The 23,828-nt window shown below is 39.2% G+C and overlaps 2 protein-coding genes across 2 annotated transcripts in view; one reads left to right on the plus strand and one right to left on the minus strand.

Moving 5' to 3' along the window:
- Positions 1-1,862, minus strand: part of LOC113466529 (ATP-dependent RNA helicase DHX33-like) — a 10,802-nt gene extending 8,940 nt beyond the window's left edge. Inside the window, exons 1-2 of the mRNA XM_026822040.1 lie at positions 1,812-1,862; positions 1,165-1,466 (exon numbers count right to left, since the gene is read on the minus strand). Coding sequence (XP_026677841.1) covers positions 1,165-1,311 — 147 coding nt within the window. The 5' untranslated portion in view covers positions 1,312-1,466; positions 1,812-1,862. The remainder of the gene's footprint in view (positions 1-1,164; positions 1,467-1,811) is intronic.
- Positions 1,863-3,226: 1,364 nt separating this feature from the next.
- Positions 3,227-16,792, plus strand: LOC103507101 (coiled-coil and C2 domain-containing protein 1-like). The gene is made up of 13 exons (XM_026822042.1): positions 3,227-3,454; positions 6,140-6,269; positions 6,629-6,810; positions 7,720-7,885; positions 10,507-10,746; positions 11,229-11,307; positions 11,396-11,574; positions 12,679-12,772; positions 12,822-13,002; positions 13,390-13,686; positions 14,492-14,641; positions 14,951-15,088; positions 15,640-16,792. Exons 1-13 carry the CDS (start codon positions 3,401-3,403, stop codon positions 15,763-15,765), a joined length of 2,016 nt encoding a protein of 671 aa, XP_026677843.1. The 5' UTR covers positions 3,227-3,400; the 3' UTR covers positions 15,766-16,792.
- Positions 16,793-23,828: the final 7,036 nt, after the last annotated feature.

Genomic DNA, 23,828 nt, shown 5'->3' on the forward strand with positions numbered 1-23,828 from the left:
TCATCCATTTATTGGCCTTCCTCGGCGTAGCTTAACATAGGTAACGCTAAAACCGGTCTTAAATGATCGACTGAAGTGGTTATCTAAAACTTTCTCGCTTTGAGTTCATAGGTCGTCGCGACAAATTTCGAGATCAGAGCTCATTTGTGTGAGAAAATGTGAAGAAACTTTCTCGCTTTGAGTTCATAGGTCGTCGCGACAAATTTCAAGATCAGAGCTCATTTGTGTGAGAAAATGTGGAAAATTCTCGCTTTGAGTTACTTAACCTAGGTGACGCTAAAACCGGTCTTAAATTAACGACTGAAGTGTTATCTAAAACTTTCTCGCTTTGAGTTCATAGGTCGTCGCCACAAATTTCGAGATCAGAGCTCATTTGTGTGAGAAAATGTGAAAAAAATCCCCCAAAAACCAGTTTTTATGGTTTTCTGGACAAAATGTGCACCACCATTTTCGTGATCCTGGTAAAAAGACCTTTAATTTGATATATAGGTCGACCAGGTGTTGTTGTTGTTGTTGTTGTAGCGGCTTTAGCTTTCGCCGAATGGCGATAGCAGATCGCGGTATCTGAATCGATTTATCTCGGTATCTAGAAGTCGTAGAAGAAAAAGAAAAATTCCGTTGGTCCTCATTTTTCCTGCTCTATGATAAGCGCAACTGATCTATTCTTTAGGGCCGAATTTTAAACTCGGATTATCATTAATTTAATCCTGGTCAGGATTAGGTTCTAGGAGAGCTATTCTATGTGGGAAAGTAATGTTGGACAATTAGTTTGACTACACCGAGGCCAATACAATAGTCCGTCCCTTATACCTTTTTATTACTATATTGTAATAATAAACGAAGGACGGACTAAAAATCAAATCATGAATCTTTTTGGTAAAGCAGAGAGCTTCTTCACAGCATTACTAAGTGCCTCCTGTACTATTGATTTTCTTTCATCTACTCGTATCATCATTTTTCCACTGGTAATGCCACTACTAATTAAAGTAGTTGCTCAATTGTAATCACGAGACTGAGTGCACTCCGAACTCCAAGCACAGAGCCAAAAAAACTTTGACCCCTTGACCACTACACCAAAGAGGCGAGGTAGATAAAACCGTCAAAATCAAACTTGAAACTCGGTGTGTTCGTAAAAAAAAAACTTTATTTGTTCAAAATGCTCACCTCTTTAGGTGGTTTATCCATGAAATCGAACGTTGCAGCGTTGATCTCCAGCGAAAGCAACGTTAGCGCCGTACTGGCCAAGTTGGTTCGCTGAATCTCAGGCACGGTATTCTTGTTCATTCGGCGAAAGTCCTCCTCGCTGTACATGCGATAACAGAAGCCTTCTGCCTCGCGACCCGCCCGGCCTGTGCGTTGCCACGCCTGGGCCTGAGATATACTCGTCACCTGGAGCACATCCAGCCCTGTGCCTGGGTGATGGGTTTTCTGCTTGACCAGCCCTGAGTCAATCACGTACTTGATTCCTGGAATTAGAAGGCGGGAATACGGATTTAATTAGAAAATAAAGAAAAAAATTTAAGGGTCGAGCCAGCCTTGTAAGCGGTAGGTCGCGGATTCGTTTCTCGTCTGGATCGAACTTTCATCTGAACTGAACAGATCCAGTTGAGTTCGTTCTTAGAACAGTTTTTTTCCTAACCTGTCCTCCTTTCCTCTTCGATTTTATTTCGGGGCGATACTTAAGACATCCGTTCTAACAGTTCCCTTTATCAAATCTCTTTACTATACTTTCTAGTACCATTTTTTCGGGATGATAAAAATCCTGTTGTTCAGAGCCCTGTTTCAAAACTTTAATAATAATAAGTACTCACCAGGTACAGTAATAGAAGTCTCAGCAATATTGGTAGCCAGGATAATCTTCCGGGAATGTAGTTAAATTATTTTGTTAAAACTTTGTTATTACTTTAGTAAAATAAATTATACAAACCTATCTTTGACCAATGTCACAGGTAGATCACTTTTCTGTGTTGCACTACTGCTGGCCTGTGATTTGTTGTTCCCGTTAGCAAATCCATTGACATTCTTGTTCCATGAACTAGATGAGGATCCATTTTCTAGTCTGGCCTTCTTCAAATTGTTCAGCTGAAAGTTAATAGCTGGTCTCTTCCCATTCTTATCAACCCCCATGTTGCCAGAGAGAAATGTTTGTCACCAGAAAAAAATCATCTCAGTGGAACACCCTGAAATAATAAAGAGAACAATCAGTAACTATTGACAATGGTGGGATTCAAACCCAGGACCTTCTGCATGACAAGCAAGTGCATTACCACTGGGCTATCTGTGCCTCCATTGCTAACCATTGATTTTTTCCATGTCTGTATTCATTGTACCTATCCCAAGCTGTTAGAAGGATTGGTAGGGGATTTAAAACATTCTGAATATCTTTGACCTACAGATCCACCCAAAGGTTTTTCCCAAGTTAACACTCGGTGTCCTATTTTTCGCAACAGAAGATGATTGTGGTCCTATTTTTCCGTCTCTCATCCCAAGTAGGTACCTACAGGTAAATACTTACAACTTGGTAACTTGACCGTTTGTCACCAGAATAAAATCATCTCAGTGGAACACCCTGAAATAATAAGGAGAACAATCAGTAACTATTGACAATGGTGGGATTCAAACCCAGGACCTTCTGCATGACAACCAAGTGCATTACCACTGGGCTATCTGTGCCTCCATTGCTAACCATTGATTTTTTCCATGTCTGTAGTACCTATGCAAAACCTATCCCAAAGAAGGATTGGTAGGGGATTTAAAACATTCTGAATATCCTTGATCTACAGATCCACCCAAAGGTTTTTCCCAAGTTAACACTGAAGCAACAGAAGATGATTGTGGTCCTATTTTTCCGTCTCTCATCCCAAGTAGGTACCTACAGGTAAATACTTACAACTTGGTAACTTGACATTTTAGAGCAATATGAATCTGAAGTGTATCTTCGCATTGACAGTAGTGTATGTATTCAAGATTACATAGGAAAATGATTCAGTATTTCCGGATTCTTATCATTTAATCACTTTATCACTCTTATCAATAAATCTGCTATCAGCATTTCAGCAGGCAAAAAAGTTAAACAAAATATAAACATAACCTCAAAACCTCAAAAAACACTTCGAACTTTTTTGAAAAAGCGTGGGCTAGCTTCATTTCAGTGAAATGAGAGGAGAAGGAGGGGAAAAACAGCTGATAACGTCCGTTGCGAAGCATTTGCTAACTTCTTGAACAACAAATTTTCCCCCATGCCCATTCATAAAAAAAAGAAAACGTAAAATCGTAAAAAAATAAAAAGAAGAAAACTGATAAGGATTATTTTTTAAAATAAATTAATTAAATTTTAAATTAAAAAATTGAGTTTTATTCTCAAGTTCCGTACATTTGCATGTTAAATTAGATTTATAAAATGCCAGTTGGAAAATCTAAGAACGGTAAACCAAGAAGTAACAACCTTTCTCAGGTGAGTCATCCTACTTCAATATCATGTACTGTACTTGAAAGTAGTTATAGTTATTGCACAATAACTCACCATTATCCTTTTATTAAGGGTTACTGAACTGAAGAACTCACTCAAGAAAAGGGCTGCTATGAGGTCCCCATAGACCTAATCAAGCCTAATATGAAATGAGCAAAATGTCCTTTAATATTTTGCAAAATTTCATCTAAGTAAACTGGTTGAAGAATTTTCCAAAGACAAAGGCCAAGTTAGTCAGGCCTAAAAAAATCACAAGAAATTTTCCCTTAGTAGGTGTCCACAATGAATAACCATATAACCATCCATCATCCATAGCCTAGTATTTACCAAAGAGAAAATAAACAAACCATGCTAATGAATAGAAAAGTGTCCTCAATGTAGCCTTGACCATAGTATCAACTCTTTCAGAAAATCAAGAAATAAAGCTGAGTAGTTTTTCTGTAATGATCTTGGCACTGTTGTGACTACACACTTAGGTTTTGAACATGTTTGCCAGATTTGTTGTAATTATGCAGAAGTCATGTCCGTGGAAAAGAAAAGCTCCTTTTTGTATTTAACCTAACCCTATAATAACACTAATCACTGCTCTGCGTGACTGCTTGCATAGGTGAGTAAGAGAAATAAATTTCAGCAGTTACGTGGTCAGTCTTGCTTTATTTGATTTTAAGATGTAAATGAGGGAAGTGTTTGTTTCTGTCATTAAAGTTGTGACACACTTTTCTCCCATAGATTCGGTCGTGGAATCAAAACACTGTCAGATCTCCTGATGTAATTAATGTAGGTAGGTAAAATTATTAATTTGAAGATTTGATGAAGACAATAATATATTATATTAACGGTTACTACTGGGGTAATTCTTAGAATTGGCACATTTCTACTAAAAAATAGCAAAAAGCTTTCCCAAAATATTAATATTAATAATGTAGATAGCTTCTACATACTCACATACACGGAAAATTTTTACCTATGTATACTCTTTTATTTTTTCCGAAATGGATAGTTAACATTACCTACCTATTATACTTACCGAGCGCAGTACAATGTTATCATTTTTAATGTAAAATAAATAAAAATATAGTTATTTCTATGCCCTATAGGTACGTACATATCTATAGTCCTTCATATTTCCTAGTCCTAAACAGCTATACAGGATGTCTCATAAAGACATAGTTAGGTACCAAAAGTGAGCGAATATGTACCTAATAAGTAAAGAAACTAAAAGGCATACTTGGCCATTAGCCCTTTGGCGCTATTGAAAAAAAAAAAAAAAATAATAATAATGTAGCTAATCACCGGAGATAATTCTTTGCCTATGATGGGACTTGAACCAAGGAATCGCCTTTGTCTTTGTAACATCATACCTTTTTAGACGGAGGGTACATTGACTGCATTGTGGGCAATTCTTTCGGAAAATATTAATGATATTCTTGCCCTTTCGATGCCTTTTTGGTGAAGTTTCCACAATCTTTCTCTTCTTTGTGTTATTCCCGTTATCCTTTCTACCTTTTTCCCTCTTCTTCTTTGATTCCACTCCTTCTCCTACTCGTCCTTTTGTTTCTCTACTTCTCCTTCCATCCATTTTCTCTCTATGTCCTTCTTTTCTTTGTGTTATTCCCCTTCTCCTTTCTACTTTTCGTTCATCTTCTCCTTCTTCTTCTTTTTCTCCTCCTTCTCATCTTTTGTTCCTCTGCTTCTACTTCTTCATTTGATTCCTCTCTTTTTCATTATTTCCACTTCTTTGTCATCTCCACGCTCTTCTTCTTTCCCTCCATTAAGTCTCCTAGATTTTGTGTTGGGTATATTTTTTTCCAAATGCCGTCTTGTATTGTAGGTTTCACAATTTCCATCCTAGATTTTGTCCAGGATTTATACCTAGGTGGTTACATAAGCTCATAGATATTACTTAGTTACTGATGCTTGTTGGTCGTCCACTATTTTGTACTGCGGGTTTCATAGCATTGATCCTTCTCCAGTCACACCTAAGGCTAAGTCCTTCTTAGATCCTTGTTTCTTTGTCCTTCGTTCTTCCATGATAGCAATAACACTAATGTTCTTCCCACCCTAGAGCTATGTAAAATCTTAATTCACTGGTTGGGAGTTTTTGCAAAACAAAGAATTTCCCAAAGACAAAGGCCAAGTTAGTCAGGCCTAAAAAATCACGAGAAATTTTCCCTTAGTAGGTGTCCACAATGAAGAACCAACCATCATCCATAGCCTCTTGTTCTTCCCAAACCATGCTAAAATAAACAAACCATGCTAAGTAATGAATAGAAAAGTGTCCTCAATGGAGCCTTGACCATAGGATCAACTCTCAGAAAATCAAGAAATGAAGTTGAGTAGTTTTTCTGTAATTATCTTGGCACTGTTTGACTACGCAGCTATGCACTTAGGTCTTGAACATGTTTGCCAGATTTTCAAAGTGCTAACAAAAAAGACACCCCTCACAAGATTTGAAGATTTCTAACTGAATGATTGTCATGCTTTGAACTGCAACCAGCCAAAGACTGGCAGCCACATTATTTAAGTATATTTTTACTTTCTATTACCCTTACGTATAGGGGACCTATACAAGGTAATGAGAAAGTATTGCAATCGGTCCAAATTTTTGAATAATTGTTTCCCTCAGGAAATGAATGATATCAATTTCATAATTATTTACCTGTTTTTCAGTATGGATTGTTTGATATTCCAAACTTTGATGCTGATGATGCAAATGATGATGATGACGATGAAGATTTGGAGGCTGAGTTGGCAGCCCTCACAGGTGGCTCTTCTGGACCCAAACCTAAACCCAAGAAATGTAAGTCCTATTATTTATCACAATACCCAGGTATTGGTCATTTTACCAACTTGACTTTTTTTGCTGAAGTTCATACAAGCTCTTCATTTAGAATGAAAATAAGTAACAAATTTGGTATGTACTTTTTTAGAAGTCAGGTCAATCAAAAGTTGCTATAAAGAGGAGTTGTCACAGATGAGCAGTAACCAGTATTATTATAGGGTTAGATTAAAGACAAAAAAGAGCTTTCACAATTTGAGCAGTGACCAACCAGGTCAAGTTAAAGACAAAAAGGAGAGCTTTCTTTTCTTTCTTTTTTTTTTTTTTTTTCATTGTCATGGCTTCTGAATACTTTTCACACATTTTATTGGTTTTTACAGCTCCACATGCCTCCCCCCCTCCCATACCACCCCGGGCTGCACCCACCACCACCCCGTCTAGTCCCCAGCAGAGTGTATTGGATACGCTCATCCAGAGACAGACAGAATATAAGAAAGCCGCGCTGGAGGCGAAGAAGAGCGGTGATACACAGAGTGCCTTGACCTTGATTTCTATTTATAAAGTAAGTGAAAGTATTTATTTATAAATTAAGTAAAAGTACATATTTGCCAGCCTAGTTAGCTTAGTTGGTAGTGCGTCTGCCTTGCAAGCGCTAGGCCGCGGGTTCGATTCCCGCCCGGGGCGGATTTTATCAGTGGCAGCTCCACTCCCAGATTCTCAACTGGACATGATGATTGCAGACAGTTTGAAAGATATTCCATCAGATGATGACATCTCTGTGGATGAGAATGACCCGGAACTACTGGTATGTTTGTAATAGTCATGCTAATAATTCTTATTATTTTTAAATTTATCTATTTAATTGTAGCTCATTCCCCCGCATGGAATACTTGAGATAGGATTTTTTTTTTTTTTTTTTTTTTCATTCAAAAAAAGTACATATTTAGTAAGTAAGTAAAAGTAAGTTCTAAGAATTAGAAAGTGAACGTTGCTGGTCAAAACTGATGTGACTTTCCTTTATTTGCTGAAGATTTCATCTACACTGGACCAACCGGGAGTTAGTGCGCGTCCACAACGGAGACTATTGACCCTAGGCTCCGTTGAGGACGCTTCTATTCATTAGCATGGTTAGTTTATTTTATTTTTATTTATTTTTATTTTTTTTTTTTAACAACATAATTTTATTTTTTCTTTTATATGTATTGTTAAGAAATTAGGGATTATTGTAAAAAATGGGTAGCCCCCGTCGAAATATTAATAAATAAATAAATAAATAAATTTTCTCTTGGGTCGGTACCTACTAGGCTATGGTCGAGGGTCGAGGCTTTGTTGTGGTCGCCTGCTTTCAGCGGAACAAACAAATGAAGAGATTTACAAAGTAAACTGGCTTCAGTGTTTGTTTGTTTGTTTTTTTTTTTTTTTCCCCTCAGAAATCAGTCTGTAAATGATTAATGAATGTTTCGAATTTCAGCAATTTGATGCTGTGATATCTCTAGCGCGGTCCGGACAACCTATAGACCTATCTGATATGCCACCACCTCCTTCAGAACTGTCCAAAGTGCCTCCGTCCGTCCCTCTAGTACAAGATGAACATCAGACATCTGGTCCTGATGCTGCCCCTCAGCCACAACCACCAGGTAAGAGAGAAGGCTTATTGTTTGTTGAACAGCTGAGATATTCGAAATGCGCCGATTCTATACAAATTGCAACTTTTTGAAGGTTCATATTGACATAACTTTTTGTAAGTCCATATTGACATAATTTAAAAGAAAAAAAAAATAATAATAATAATAATAATAATAATAAAATAAACTTTTACAACTCCCTGAAACTATCTTCTTGATTATTTTTTTTATTGTTTTCTTTGGCCCTTTTTTCTTTTCTTTAGTCTTGGATTTTCTGTTTTATTTTGTAACTAACTCTTTCTTTTCTTCTTAATCTTTTACTATTATTTTTCTTCAATCCTAGCCACTTTTTCCTTTAGCACTAGCCGGTAACTTGTATTCAAACCATGGCATAGATGTTCGTTTCTGTGTTGTTGCAGTGGGTTCTTCAGATCGGATAGCTTCTTAATCTTTTACTATTCTTTTTCTTCAATCCTAGCCACTTTTTCCTTTAGTCCTTGTCCTTTAGCACTAGCCGGTAACTTGTATTCAAACCATGGCATAGATGTTCGTTTCTGTGTTGTTGCAGTGGGTTCTTCAGATCGGATACTCTGGTAGGAACTGTCAACGTGAAGCTGCAGCCTTTGGAGACCAAGTGTACCATCCATGATGCCTATGACGTAAGTAACCAATACTCATTATTAGGGGGCGGATTTTGCATGTTTGCATATTTGCATATGCAAAAGCATATTTCGAGGGTTTTTCTCAAAATGCATGTTTTTGCATATAATGCATATTTTTAGCATATTTCGAGCATATTTCTGTCAAAACATAGTAAAAACACAATAAAAATTACCCCCCCCCCCCAAATGAGCAAATAAAACGGTTTTCTTTTTTAATCGAAAAATATCCTGATGACATTCCCCCTCCTGTGTCTGTGGCCAAACCAAACCCCCAACCTCCAGCTCAGGAGGCGAGTACTCAACCACCAGATCCAGTCAAGCCCGCAGAACCTAACATAGGTACAGAGTAATGCTTTGAATGGGATTTTTTTGGTGGTGGGTTGGTTTAGTTTTTATCATTTTTATTTCCCTCCTTTCTTTTGTCTTACAAGAAGATTCTATTTTTATTTTTATTACTCTGTTTGGAATCCCTTCTACCTCTGTGAACCAAACAAATCCAGTCTCTGTGTGGATCTCTTGGATTTACTAGATTTAGATTTTCACAAGACTTTTTTTTTTTTTTTTTTTTTTTTTTTTTTTTTCCCAATTTAACCTATGGTTTCATTGGATTTAAAAAAAAAAAACACTTTTTTTTTTTTTGTTTTTCAAAATGAAATCAGATTCAATGGATTCATTGGATTCAGAAAAAAAAAACACTTTTTGTTTCTAGGGTGAGCTGTCAGAGTTGCAAGTTGGCGCCTCTTCATCCCCTCCGAGCAATGCACCACAGGAGAACTTTGACTTTCCAATGCCGACTTCTCACAGTGACCCTACCGTGACTTTGCTCACTGAACGCCTTGCTATGTACCAAACAGCAGAGGCGAATGCCAAACAATGCAATGACTCAGCCAAAGCTAGAAGGTTAGTGATCAAATCATTTCTACTGTTTTTGAACAAACAAAGTGAGTCCAGTCAAACCTGTCTAACAGGGAATCCAAGGGACTGACAATTTTTTCCCCGCCTTAGACAGGTTTAAATTAAGGGTTTTTCCTTTACTCTGTTTGTCTCACCATAACTCCTGAAGAGTTTGTACAATTTTTATAAAATTTAGCAAAAATGTTCAAGGCTGTGTTTATGTACTGGGCTGAGCTAGGCCATTGTCGGCCTTTAAGCGTGTAAAGTTGGCGGGAAATTCAAAATTTAGATTTTTTTTCCGCAACTTTTACAATCTGAATTAATTTTTTACTTTTTATCTTTAGTTTGCACGTTTATATTATACTTTTCATTTATATTAGATATCAAAAACAAGCGAATTACAAAGCAAACAAAAATAAATATAAAATAAATTTTAAAAATTGCCGCCGGGACAGCTATCTCACGTCGTCCGAGATCATCCTAGCCCGGTACATAAACACACCGCAACACACAAAGGAAATTTTCTCATTGGGTTTTGGGATCAATCTGACCTTTGGGGGCCCCCATAGGAAGTGTTCCTTTCTTAGTGAATTCCAGAGATTCCAAGTGAATGGATCATGTCACTTCACACTAGTAGGCCAAAATCGGGGTGCACTCAGTCTTGTGAGAACAATGGAGGAGTTGCAAATGGGTAAAAATTATAAATAAATGGTCGATTCCTATGTAAAAAGTTGGGAAAAATCCAAATCTGAGGTCAAAACTCCGAAAATCAACTGTAAAAGGTCGAAAATTCAATTTTTATAATGAAAGAGTTCAAATATTTGTGACGTCAGACTTAACGCAGTTGCTATTTTTGTCCGCTAGCGTAGCGCTACTGTGCAAGCACGCTAGCGGAGGAGCAGAAAGAACTGCGCAGAAACGTATGCGCACAAACACATTAATGCGTTGCCTGCAACTATCTAGAATTCTAGACTCTAGAGTCGTATCTTTAGGTAACATTAAACATTCAAGAAGAATTAAAATAAAAAATAAAACAAATTATTCATCATTATTATTATTTCTACTCCCTCCCCTCAGCGCCAGCCCCGGAAACACTCGAACCTCCCCGAAGCGTACTCGAAGCTCTGACCCAACGCCTGGCCAAATACCAAAGCCAAGAGCAAGCCGCTAAGAGTGAAGGCAACTCGAGTAAAGCGCGTCGCATGGGGCGAATAGTTAAACAGTACGAGGACGCTATCCGGCTAGTGCGAGCGGGCAAGACGGCACCCCTAGACGAGTTGCCTGTACCGCCCGGGTATCCACCTTATCCGGGCGAAGGTAAGCTATCACGCTGAATTTTTTTAAGGAAGGAATTTTAATTGTGTCTAGTCACAAATGTCGTTCCCCACTAAATACACTAGGTACGCTATATTTCATGACTTGACTTGGACTCGAACCACCAACCTCCAGATCCTGAATCCACCCACCCTGCTTAACACTACACCACACCACTGAGGTTTTAGACGACTAGGATTTAGCTCCAAGTACATTGTGCTTGTGATGGATTGATAGTTTTTTCATACCAATTCCACCTGGAACCGGTAGATAACATATACCTATACCTGCATCGGTTATTTTCATCTTCCTCTGATAAACCCTTCTCTTCCAGGTCTTTGTTCACATAATATTCCCACTTTTTCTTCGGTCTGCCTCTCATTCTTCGTACTTCCACTTGTATCTGTCTCACTCTCCCCCTCCCCCCAAAAAAAGCTCAAGCATATTACCTTTATAATTTTATATTTCCCCCTCTTCTCTTTCAGGTGGTGCACCTCCTGCCCCCGCCCCCACCCTCGCCCCCACACCCGTTCCCACCCCAAAACCAACTCCCAAACCCCCCCGGTCAGTCTTGCTTTATTTGATTTTAAGATGTAAATGAGGGAAGTGTTTGTTTCTGTCATTAAAGTTGTGACACACTTTTCTCCCATAGATTCGGTCGTGGAATCAAAACACTGTCAGATCTCCTGAAGAAAGCACAGTCAGGAGATGCTGTTAATCCTGATGACATTCCCCCTCCTGTGTCTGTGGCCAAACCAAACCCCCAACCTCCAGCTCAGGAGGCGAGTACTCAACCACCAGATCCAGTCAAGCCCGCAGAACCTAACATAGGTACAGAGTAATGCTTTGAATGGGATTTTTTTGGTGGTGGGTTGGTTTAGTTTTTATCATTTTTATTTCCCTTGTTATCTCTTTTATTGTTAAAACATTTTATTTATACTCGTTCAGTAGAATGATTAGAACTTCTGTCTTTTTCCCTTCGTGCTTTCTGTCTTTTTCCCTCCCCCTTTTTACTTAAAGATTATTGGGTTAGTAAGTAAAATACCCCAATACTTAACAAGAGTAACGTTTTCCCTATTTTTACTTTTTCACTTTGCATAGTGCATACTTAATAGAGGACTGTATTTTTGTCTTAGGTGCCTACCCAATTTTTACTGATAATTATAATGTATAGCAAATAGCAATAGCTTACTTCTTTATCTTTCTCTATGTTCCTTTCTGATATTTAACTTGTCTTTCAATTTTAGTGGTGCTCTGTGTAGTTTACTTTTGCATGATTATCAAATAAACTATTTTTTCTTGTTAATACATTTTGTGGGCTTTTCTTGTTTCGAGTTTCTTTATTCAGTCTTTCGTGGTATGTAAAGTATTGTGATAGTAGGACTTTTTAGTCTTGACCGGTAGACAGTATGAAGAAAGTATCAATCAATCAATCAAATCATGAATTCTTTGTGGTAAAGCAGAGATCTTTTCCACAACTTTTGTGGGTATCACAGCACTACTAAGTGCCTCCTTTACAATTTTAATTCTCTTTCATCATCAATTTTTTTACACTGGTAATACCGCCACTGATCGCAACTCGATTAAAGGAGCTACTCAATTGTCCTCACAAGGCTGAGTGCACCCCGACTTCCAGGTTGTGGTTATGTACCGGGTTGGGTTAGGCAAGGTTGGTAAACTAACCTTGTTTTTAAGTTACCACTCCCACGTCAAACTGTAAAAACAATGTCCTGTTTCAACCAGTCCGAACTCAACCCGACCTGGCACTTAACCACGACCCCAAGCACAGGGCCGAAAAAACATCGACCTCGTCGGGAATCGAACTCGGGACCTCTGGCGTGCAAACCTAGTGTGATACGCCCACTCGAAAATCGTATTCGAAAGGAAAATTCTACTTTCGTAGCAAACAACTGAAACGGAGTATCTTTGTTTCAGATCCACCCCCCTCTCTGCCACCCCCTCTCGAACCACAGCGAGCCGCCCCTCCCATTCCTCCCCAACACCTACGTATTCTGCACCACATTCACAAGTCAGTTTATTTTATTTTTTAATTTACTATTTTAATCTACAAAATGTATTATACATATTATTAGAGTACCTATAGTTTATTTTTGTTCTCCCCATCAGGTACCAATTCCCCCTGATGAGAAGCAAAGTCTGGAGTCAGATTATGAAGTGATACGATTAGAAGAGTGTTTACCTGGCAGTGATACTGAAATCTACGAGAAGATACAAGCTGATCTCATGGAGCAGATGAAGGTAAGATGCTTTCTTCAATCAACAGGGTTTTTTTTTTTTTTTTTTACTGATATCATAAAGGGACCTGTGAAAACGGAAGTCTTATCGTCCCTAAAGCAAACAATGAAAGAGGGCGGGATAGGAGAAACCCAGCCGTTCCGAGAACGAGCCTTATCTGTTTAGTATAAAGTTCGCCCCGGGCGGGAATTGAACAAGCGACTTGGCGCTTACAAGGCAGCTACGCTACCGTCGAAGCTGCTCGTACATAACTAGGCCTACATATCTATTATACTTTGCCATGTTGTTATTATTATTATTATTTCCCTGCTTCACAGCTTTTAAGTGAAAGCTGGGTCTATGTTAGCATACTTCCAGGATTTTTTTTTTGATACATCTGATTTTCCACAGATGTGCATGCGAACACGCGACCACTTCAAGGCGGTGGGCGACATCGGCTCCGCGAACAAATTCGAGCAGCTCGCCCTTCATTCCAAGAAAGATCTGGACGTGGCCCGGGTGCTGCAAAGGCGCGGTGACCCCCTGCCCCGCTTTCATTACGAGACGCGAGTGTTCACGACGGTCGTGTGCAATACTGACCTCAAGGATGACGACTTGGAGGTCACGCTGGTGCAGGGGAGCAGCTATAATGTGACCAACGCCAAAGATATTGACACGTATATCCTGTGGACGTTCCCTTATCCTACGGTATGTGTGAAGCTTCTCTCGGAAATCCTGATGTTTTTTTATATATTTTTTTATTATTATTATTTATCAAATGAATATAGAAGGAACCAGAAAGCAAGGTAGACCACGACTGAGATGGAATGATCAAATCAACAAAGATATCATCAAAAGAAATCTCATAAAGTGTATTAACTTGAAGAAACCAGAAAGCAAGGCAGACCACGATTGAGGTGGAATGATCAAACTAACAAAGATATCACCAAAAGAAATCCCAGTCTCATTGAAAACCAACAAAAATTTAATGATAGAACTTGGTGGAGATGTTTTGTGAATAGTCGACCTGTTCCACCAAACAGAACGACTTAGGATATGTATGTATGTATGTATTTTTTATTCTACTCGTATGCAACGTTCAGACACAAAGTTCTAAAGATGTGTCCCCACATAGTCGACCGACCATCGATGTCGACAGAACTGTCCACACTGCCTCGACAACATAGATTCAACTTTGCGACTATGTGTTTACACACCTTGAAATTTGTGTTGACTGAGAGAAAGTTCGAAATAGTCAACTCTGTCTTGTAAGGTACACCTTTCTTTTGGACGGCTAGAAGTTTTTGAATCCTGATAAATTTTTATTTTTGGAAAAGGCCAATGATGGCCTATCTATTGGTAGTGGGAATACCAGGTTCGACCCTCCAGAAGTAACAATTTTTTTGATAAAAATCATTTCTCGAGAAGGTGTGACACATCAGATCTTTGTAGTTTTCGACTCTTTCAGGCTTCCGTAAATTTAGAAAACTGTTTCTCTGTTCATTTCTTCCAGGAATCGCCAGTGACAGGTAAAACAGACACGGTGTACAATACAAATAGTCCAGTGTACAACGCAGTGTTTACCGTTCCTATACAGAGAAATGTGCGAGCCTGCCAGCGGATGTTCAAACGCCATGCTCTCAAACTAGAAGTCTTCGTCTATGTGTTTACACACCTTGAGATTTGTGTTGACTGAGAGAAAGTTCGAAAATAGTCAACTCTTTCTTGTAAGGTACACCTTTCTTTTGGACGGCTAGAAGTTTTTGAATCCTGATAAATCCTTATTTTTGGAAAAGGCCAATGATGGCCTATCTATTGGTAGTGGGAAATACCAGGTTCGACCCTCCAGAAGTAGCAATTTTTGGATAAAAATCATTTCTCGAGAAGGTGTGACACATCAGATATTTGTAGTTTTCGACTCTTCCAGGCTTCCGTGAATCTAGAAAACTGATTCTCTGTTCATTTCTTCCAGGAATCGCCAGTGACGGGTAAAACAGACACGGTGTACAATACAAATAGTCCAGTTTACAACGCAGTGTTTACCGTTCCTATACAGAGAAATGTGCGAGCCTGCCAGCGGATGTTCAAACGCCATGCTCTCAAACTAGAAGTCTACTACCCGCCTCCTCGCATTTTAAACTCACCCAGCATGACGGGCTCCGGGAAACTTTGGTCACTCATCCGGATATAAGGAACTCATCCGGATATAAGGATGAGTGACCAAAGTATACCTAACCACACGCAAAGTTCCTTATTCTCAGTGGTCCTTTCGAGAACTGGTGGATTTGACGTGGTATTTCCCGTGGTTATCAAAGTCAATAATTATGCCAGCCTAGTTAGCTTAGTTGGTAGTGCGTCTGCCTCGTAAGCGCTAGGCCGCGGGTTCGATTCCCGCCCGGGGCGGATTTTATCCTGATGGGATAATGTTCGTTCTCGGAACGGCGCGGTATTTGTTCCCTTTGTATAAGACCTCTATTTTAGTCTTCTTGTAGTCATGGCCTTCATCAATTAGGTGGTCTGCATAGTTGGATCTGCCTTTAGTTGAGTTCCTGGCAGCTACGATATGTTCTTCCGTTCGTGTTTTAATGTTCAATAATTAGCTCTGAGAAAGCTACTGAGATTTTTTTCCAAATTTTACCTTTGTTTCATTTTCATTTTCAGCTCATGGACGGAAGAAAAACTCTCGGTGGCAAATTGGAAGTGAAAATTCGAATCCGAAATCCCATAGTGAGCAAACAGTTAGAACAAGTCAAAGAGAAATGGCTCGTGATTGATAGCGTCTCCTAAACCACCCTGTAATCCTGTATGTAAATTCTATACACCCTGTATGTACAACCCTCGGTGTTGTAGCGGTCAAGAGGCTCGGCTGGTAATCGGGAGGGCGCGGGTTCAGTCCTAGGTCATAGAGATTCCCATCCGAGGTGTGGAATTTTATGTCGAATATTTCCCAGCTATGTATGTCGAGATATGGAATTTTATCCTCAACATTGTTTGGAAATTTCACCACAGTAGATAATAGTAGAAGCTTAACTTCCAGGGTAAAAGGAGTTAGCGGTCCTGGTGATCATCTAGAGGGACGCAGGTTCGATTCCCGTCCGAGGCACGGAATTATATTAGAACTATTTTGAAGTTACCAGCCATGTTGCAATAATTTGATATTTTTACTGCAACAATATCTATAGTAGTGGAGTTAGCTTTCTGCTGGAGTTAGCTTTCTGCTGGAGCTTGTACCAAAAAACATTCAGAAAAATTATTTTCTTTAAAACATCTAGAAAAGGCTGCCAGAGGCCAGCCTAGTTGGTTTGGAGGGTAGCGCGTCTGCCTTGTAAGGGCTATTCTCACCCGGGGCGGATTTTATCCTAAAGAGATAAGGTTCGTTCTCGGAACGGCTAACTTTCTCCTACCCTGTTTTACTTTTCTCTATCTTCGCTTTTGGGACGATACGACCTTAGCAGTTACAGTTCCCTCTAACAACCTCGAGAGAGAGAGAGAGAGAAAACAAGCTGTCAGGAGAGTAAAAGGATGTAAAAATTGGAAAAGCAAACTGTCCCCATTTTTTTTTTTTCACTCAACTTTTTTTTTTTTTCACTCAACTGTATTTTGTATATAACTTGTATTTCTCTAACTCTATCCTTGTTAGGTTGAATATAATTTAATGTTAGGTACTTGTATCTGTACCTACCTATATCCTATACCTACATTACCAATATATTTTTTGTTACGGAGCTTTTATTCAAATACAAGCTAAAGCTAATTTAAATATATTTAAAAAAAAGATAATAAATAAATCGATAAATTTAAAATGAAAAAAGTCGATCAAGTGGTTCTTCATTTATCAAGTTGCTATTTTTGTCCAATTTGGTTTGACCTTGATTAGTGGGCGGGTCAAACTTATCCGGTTACAATGTGGACAGTACAGGCTATTTTATAAAGATACAGGCTATTTTTATTTATTATTATTTGGACCTATCGTCTTACGGCTTACGCAATAATTTTATTAAGTTTTGTATCCGCGGGCGAAACCCTGGTGTCTAGACACTATTGTTGTTTATTATACGGGAAAAATGTGTTAACCAAGTTATGTTGTTGACTGGGTATTCAATGAAAAGAATATTATTTATGAGGTGGTTTTCTTGGGAGACCAAGAGATTCCGGTTATGGTAAAATTTCGCTCGCAAATATTTTGATATCAAAATGTTTGGGGCACGGTTATCCCCGTGGTAACGCGCTCGCTTGCTATGCAGAAGATGCAGGGTTCGATGCTCACCGATCTCGATGCAAATATTAGGTATAACGGTTTACTTTTTACTTTCCCATCCTCTAGGTACCGCATCGTACTTACATTCCGTAGGTATTCGGAAACAAACTTGAACGTTAGATCTTGAATTTTCAGAAATTGGCAACGTGAAAGGCTTTTGTGTTTGCTTACACTTACCTATAGCTCTCTATCTATATTTATGAACCTACTTACTTAGCTATACATTTTTAAAGAATATTATTATAAAAAAGAATGTCAATTGTGTTGTGTATAAGAATGATGAAATGCTTGTCACAAATGTCATTACCTCAAACCCTTTAGTAAACCTCTCAATATATTGTATGACTTGACTTGGACTCGAGCCAACAAACTCCAGACAACTCCAGCACGGTTGGTCCAGTGGTAACGCGGTTGCTTGCCATGCAGAAGGTCCCGGGTTCGAATCCCACCATCGACAAAAATTTGTACTCCTTTTTCGATTGCACATATTTCAACGGGTTACTTTCTGGTGTTCTCGTGTTGACCCAGCACCTAAATGGGGAGTATTGTGTCTCTTCTCGCCCATCTGATGAGAGGCATACTACGGGATGGGCATGCTACGACACAGACCACTTGCGTCCAATGTAGCAGTTGTTTCATTGCTACGAAATAAAAACGGCGGTGAAACACTCATCTTTTTTTTTTTTTTTTTTAAAAAAAAACTAGGTATTACCTAGTGGTCTGGCTGAGGGACGTTGAACAGGGAGCAGGCCAGCGAACTTGTCCGGGAGTATTACCCTCCATCTGGCGACAGGATATCTGCCTCCTCACAAAACCTCACCCAGTCGGTCCGGTTGCCCGCGGTTCTGCGGTAAAGTCTAACAGTTCATTGAACTAGAGGGGTAGGTACCTAATGCGTAGAGAAATTTCTAGTACTTAGGTAGATTTCTAGTAATTTCTAGTACATTTCTAGTACATCTACATTAAAATTTATAATCAGGTAGGTACTTAAAAGAAATGAGAAAAAAGATTATACGAAATTTTCTATAGAAAAAAAATTGGCGAAAAAAAGCCCATTGTTCCATTATCTCCCGTTCGTCCTGAAGTAATTATTACAATCAATATTATTATTGACGGAATCAATATATTCATGAAAAAAAAAAAAAAAAAAAAAAAAAAAAAAAAAAAAAAAATTTGGGAAGACATCCTCTAGGAAGGACAGTATTCGTGTTCTTGTCCAACTGTTGACCCAGCAGCCGAGCACCTAAATGGGAAGTATTGTCTGGGAAACACTTTCACCTAGAGTAAAGTTCAGATGTTTCACCGCTACGTTTTTACATAATCATTTCCAATTTTATTTAGGTACCTATTGATTATTATTAATAATTATTTTTTAATAATTGTGTGATTTTGACATCAGATTTTTAATCGTCACGTCATTGGACCCATTAACTCAAAAATAACTCTCTTGTTCCTCGACAACCTTTGAGATTTCAACTCAAGTCGGCAATCCGGGGTACATACATATTTGTGTTACGCCGTTAATTCCTAATTGAAATATGTTAATTCAGTGGCGAATCTTGAGGTTTTCAAAAGGAAACCCAGCCTAGTTAGATTAGAACTCTTGGGAGGTACGCGTCTGCCTTGTAAGCGCTAGGTCGCGGGTTCGATTCCCGCCCGGGGCGAACTTATCCTAGACAGTTAGGGTTCGTTCTGGGAACAGTTGGCGTTCTCGTGTTCTGCCCTCCTTCTCTCTTCGATTTTGGGAGGATAAGACCTCACCTCCATTGTTCCAGTTTCCTCTAATATCAAACCTCTTGGGGGGAAAAGATCGAAACATTATACAGTGTTCCGATCTAACTGTGGTCTTCGTCACTTTTTTTTTTTTTTTTTTTTTGTGAGGTGTAGGTATATAAATGAACGTGTAAATGTGTATTCACATTGCCAACGAAGAAAAATTCGTGCAGTGTGAACGGGCTGGAGCTTTTAGGATCCAGGTTCGATCCCTGGAAGTGGCAATGGTGACTTCTCCACTGGTTGTTATTCATCCAATAATAAAATTATTCTCCTTATATGCGAAAACATGATGTAAGATACGCACGTTACACTTAGTAATACTGAGAGAGATAGCGAGATATAGTCCTTGCTAAGGCGAACAAGCGCTAGGTCGCGGGTTCGACTCTCGCCCGGGGCAGATTTTATCCTAAACCTATAATTTATCAAGAAGTACATAAATGTTCACTGGAAATAAATGTTAAGGTATCCTACATAATGATGTGCTTTCAAAAAAAATCGAATTGCCAACCTAGTTAGCTTGGTAGGTAGCGCGTCCGCCTTGTAAGCGCTAGGCCGCGGCTTCAATTCTATTTTATTTCTTTTATTTGACATAAAGGTCTGACATACAAGATATGACCTGTCACTATACATAAAGAAAAACTAATATGAAAAGAGAAAACAAATAATACAAACGATACCTCGCCCGGGCAGATTTTATCCTGAAGTTCCTGAACCCATAATGTTCGTTCTCGGAACGGTTGGTTTTCTCCTATCCTGTCTTCCTTCTCTCTTCGATTTCGGGACGACAAGACCCTAGCAGTTACAGTTCCCTCTATCAAACTTCTTTAAAAAAAAGTGCTTTTGTCGCTCGCTAACAAAAGGGTTCACTTATTTTCCTGATGAATATCGTTGCTAACCTTATTTTTTAAATCAGCCATTCTTAACCTATGGTCCGTGGACCACTAGTGGTCCGCGAGAAGGTTTCAGGTGGTCCGCGAGAGGTGAGTAAGGAAAAAAAAAAATTGAAAGGGGGGTTTTTGACAGAGGGAACTGTAACAACGGAGGTCTTATTGTTCCGAAAGCGAAAAGAGAAGAAGGATAGGATAGGCGAAAGCCAGCCGTTCCGAGAACGAATATTATCCGTTCAGGATAAAATCCGCCCAGGGCGGGAATCGAAACCACACACCAGCGCTTAGAGGGCAGACGCGCTACCCTCCAAGTTGAGAGTCCGTCCCCACTTGTCGTTCGGAAAAAAATCGCGTCGTGTGTAGTGGGAACACTGATTACATTGCCTATAAGGGCTATAAGGCATTTGGGGGGAAAAAAATCGGATGAAACTCCCGACAAGTGGGAACTGGCCTTCACTAGGTTGGCTATGTAAACACGCCTCTGGAACATTGTTATCTTCAGCAAGGAGGAGCGTTAAGGTGCGTCCGCAGTCCCCACATGGTCGTTCAACCGTCGATCGATGTCGACTGAACCGTCCACACTGCCTTGACAACATAGATTCATGTCGTCGATTGACGGCCGGTCGACTCTGTTTGGACACACCTTTAGACGCCCACTAAGGTTGTATTGGGCAAAATCGAATTACCACCGAGTATTCCTTTCCTGTAAACAACTTGTTTGGCTCCCGGGTCATAGTAAGCTTGTCCCTCGACCACTATCTGCCTCAAATCTGCCGGAGCCTCGAGTTTGGTACCGGTAAATCGATATTCCTTGATAAACTGAACTCGGCACATTGCGAAATTGACGATATATGAACTGCACGTTGAAATGACCTGGGTGAAATTCAAAATTAAGTCATGAATTATTTGTGGTGAAGCAATAGCCTCTTGCCTCTTCACATTTTTGTGGGTATCACAGTAGGTATTCATTTACTTAGGTCGGGGGCCTCAAAGTTTCAACTCGGTTTAAGGAAGCTGATTGGCTGAAATTTGCTTAGTCCGAGAATAGGGTACCTAATTCAAATATAGTCACTTGTGACCCCGGCCATCAATCATCATATTTTATCATCGTTCGTTTCTTTGACTTGTAATGCCGCCACTGGTCGCTACTCGATTAAAGTAGCCACTCCATTGCCTCACGAGGTTGAGTGCACCCCGAACTTCAAGCGCAGAGGCGAAAAAAACTTTGACCCCGCCGGGAATCGAACCCGGGACCTCCGGGGTGCAAGCCGAGTGTGATACCCCCTCGGCCACGGAGGTTGCTCACCTGAGTGAAATTCATCTGGCCGTAAAACTCCGTCTTATTGCGGGAAACGACCGAATGAAGGGTCTTGTGTGCCCTCGTGTTGCAATCTTCGTTGTTGGTGGAATTGGGGGCGCATAGGGTTTGAGATTGGTTCAAGGGGTTGTCGTAATAGTAAGGTATGGTGAGGATGTCCCATTGTAGCCTTGAACGCCTAGTTGGCCAAAATGGCTATCTCTATTCAAACTTACACTAGTTTTAAACTTTTTTTTAAGAGGTTTGACAGAGGGAACTGTAAATGCTAAGGGCTTATCGTTCCGAAATCGAAGAGTGAAGGAAGACAGGATAGAATAAAGCCAGCCGGTCCGAGAACGAACATTATACCTTCAGGATAAAATCAGCCCCGGGCGGGAATCAAACCCGCGGCCTAGCGCTTACGAGGCAGACGCGCTACCAAGCTGATTAGGCTGGCTGAGACATGACTCTGCATGGAGTCCTTGTATCACTTGTGTGATCAAACCAACCTGATAAGAGACTAAAACTCAGAACTAACACGTTCATGGGAGAATTTATTAAGGTCTTTTATTTCTACACTAGGTCGCTATAGGTCCCATTTTAGGCCTCTCACGTATTAATCGTGCGACTTTTAAATAGCGCAGAGTCACTCGAAACGACCTGAAAATCCAAATCTAACGATTTATTGATAAACCTAATCGCGCGACTGCGCCTGAAAATATAAACCTAATGAAAAGGATACAGACCTCTCACATTCCATTATACCTAAGGCCAAAAACAGAGTAAATCGAAGAGCAAAGAGCATCGAGCTTTTTGCTCTCAGGTCTATGCGGTTCGAAGTCATCGTTTCTCTCTGTCGTCACTTCCGTCTACCTGCCCGATGCTCTATGCTCTCCATTCCTTTCTGTTTTGAGTCTTAGGTCAGCCACTCACTATCAGGTTTACTTGATAGTGTGTGCTCATTAGGTACCTATCAGTATCAGGTAGACCTGACAGACGGAAAAATCAACAAGTTCCATGATTGAACTTCATTCTATCAATAAACCTCACTTCATTCTATCAATAAACCTCACTTCATTCTATCAATAAAGCTCCCTTCTGAAAAATCTGAAAACTATTTCAATAGAAAAAAAAAACTTAAGACTGTTCTCTGTTAGGTATCATATATCCATAATTATTTGACATTTTTAATATCGCAGAAAAGGATAGTAAACTTGTACATCCATAAAATAGATTAGATAATAATTATAAAAGAAATAATAATAAAAATAAAATTACTAAAAAATAAAACAACAGGTAAAATAAATAAATAAATTTTACTAAACAAAGGGTAAACAGGGTTTGGTAAAAAAAAAAAAAAAAAAAAAAAAAAAAAAAAAAAAAAATAAAAAAATTAAAAAAAAAAAAAAAAAAAAAAAAAAAATTAAAAAAAAAAAAAAAAAAAAAAAAAAAAAAAAAAAACCCTTAACACGATGACTCCTTACTCTCGAGTTAACACGTTGATTCCCTCCTACTACATAAATCTGTGTCCACAAATGGTCGACACCGTCTGAAACCGTACACTGGCTCGACAATATAGATTCACCCTCGTCGAACGACTATCAATCGACGGCGTCAACTATGTTTGGACAAAGCTTTAAAAACAAGTTTTCTGTTCATGTTAAGGATATTTTCGGACTTTTCACACAACATAGGCTTCTACCTACTGATCTTTCATGTAAACTGATGATGAAGTACAAGATTACTAAAAAGGAAACGAAGAGAATCCGAAAAGGTAAGCTTGGACAGGGAACAGGGAGGAGACAATGTTTCTAGAATAGATGTTCTAGAGCTGTCAGCGTGTTAAAATCCTATACATAACCATCATCAACATCAATATCTATTTTTGCTGGTACTCTGATAAATTGAGAGTTCGCACTGTTCGCGGCTCTTGGGAAAAATATTTCTCTCAGACTCTCAAACACGAAGTGTGGTGTAATCGTCAGAACGGTCGCCCGGTGAAAAGGAGGGCGTAGGTTCCATCCCGGCCAAGGTATGGAATTTTGTCCTCAATATAATTTGAGACTTGTAAGTTTGACCACAGAACAGTAATAGCTTACTGCGGGAATAAAGGGACTCTTCAGTACTATTCGAGTACCATTAAATTATTATGTTAAGAGGTTAAGACATATTATAGCCCCGAATCTTCTACCAGAACACAGCACGGGCCTGCACCTTCGAAAAGAGGTGACGGGAGAAAAATTACCTGACAGTTATTAAATAGACTAATTGTAGCACAGATGAAAGAAGTTCCTCTCTCCTTACCCCTTACAAAAGTGGTGGGAGGGTGGGCAAAAGACAAAATCAAGGAGAGAGGGTTGTCCTTTGTTTAAAGTTGAATCAGTAATTTCAGTAATTTATTTACTCGAGAGGAAGAGGAAGACAAGGGAACTTTAATATAAACTTGTTTCTACGTTGGACATCATTTACATAACTTTTGAATTTTAAATTTTCTAAAAAGGGGGCAATTAAAATTCTAACATTCTTTTTTTCTTCAGAACAAAATTTGTTGACTTTAGAGGTAGGTATGGTAATTTTTCTCGCTCTAGCCTTCTTCAGTTCTGAAAATTGAAGAACGAAGAGCAAGTTGACG

Source organism: Diaphorina citri, unplaced genomic scaffold (genome assembly GCF_000475195.1).
Source record: "Diaphorina citri unplaced genomic scaffold, Diaci psyllid genome assembly version 1.1 scaffold287, whole genome shotgun sequence".
NCBI classification, from domain to species: domain Eukaryota; kingdom Metazoa; phylum Arthropoda; class Insecta; order Hemiptera; family Psyllidae; genus Diaphorina; species Diaphorina citri.

Coding starts and splice junctions, on each gene's coding strand:
- LOC103507101 (XM_026822042.1), top strand. CDS start 3,401: ATGCCAGTTGGAAAATCTAAGAACGGTAAACCAAGAAGTAACAACCTT. Junction 3,455..6,139: donor GAAGTAACAACCTTTCTCAG/GTGAGTCATCCT, acceptor CCTGTTTTTCAG/TATGGATTGTTTGATATTCC. Junction 7,886..10,506: donor CCCTCAGCCACAACCACCAG/GTAAGAGAGAAG, acceptor CCCTCCCCTCAG/CGCCAGCCCCGGAAACACTC.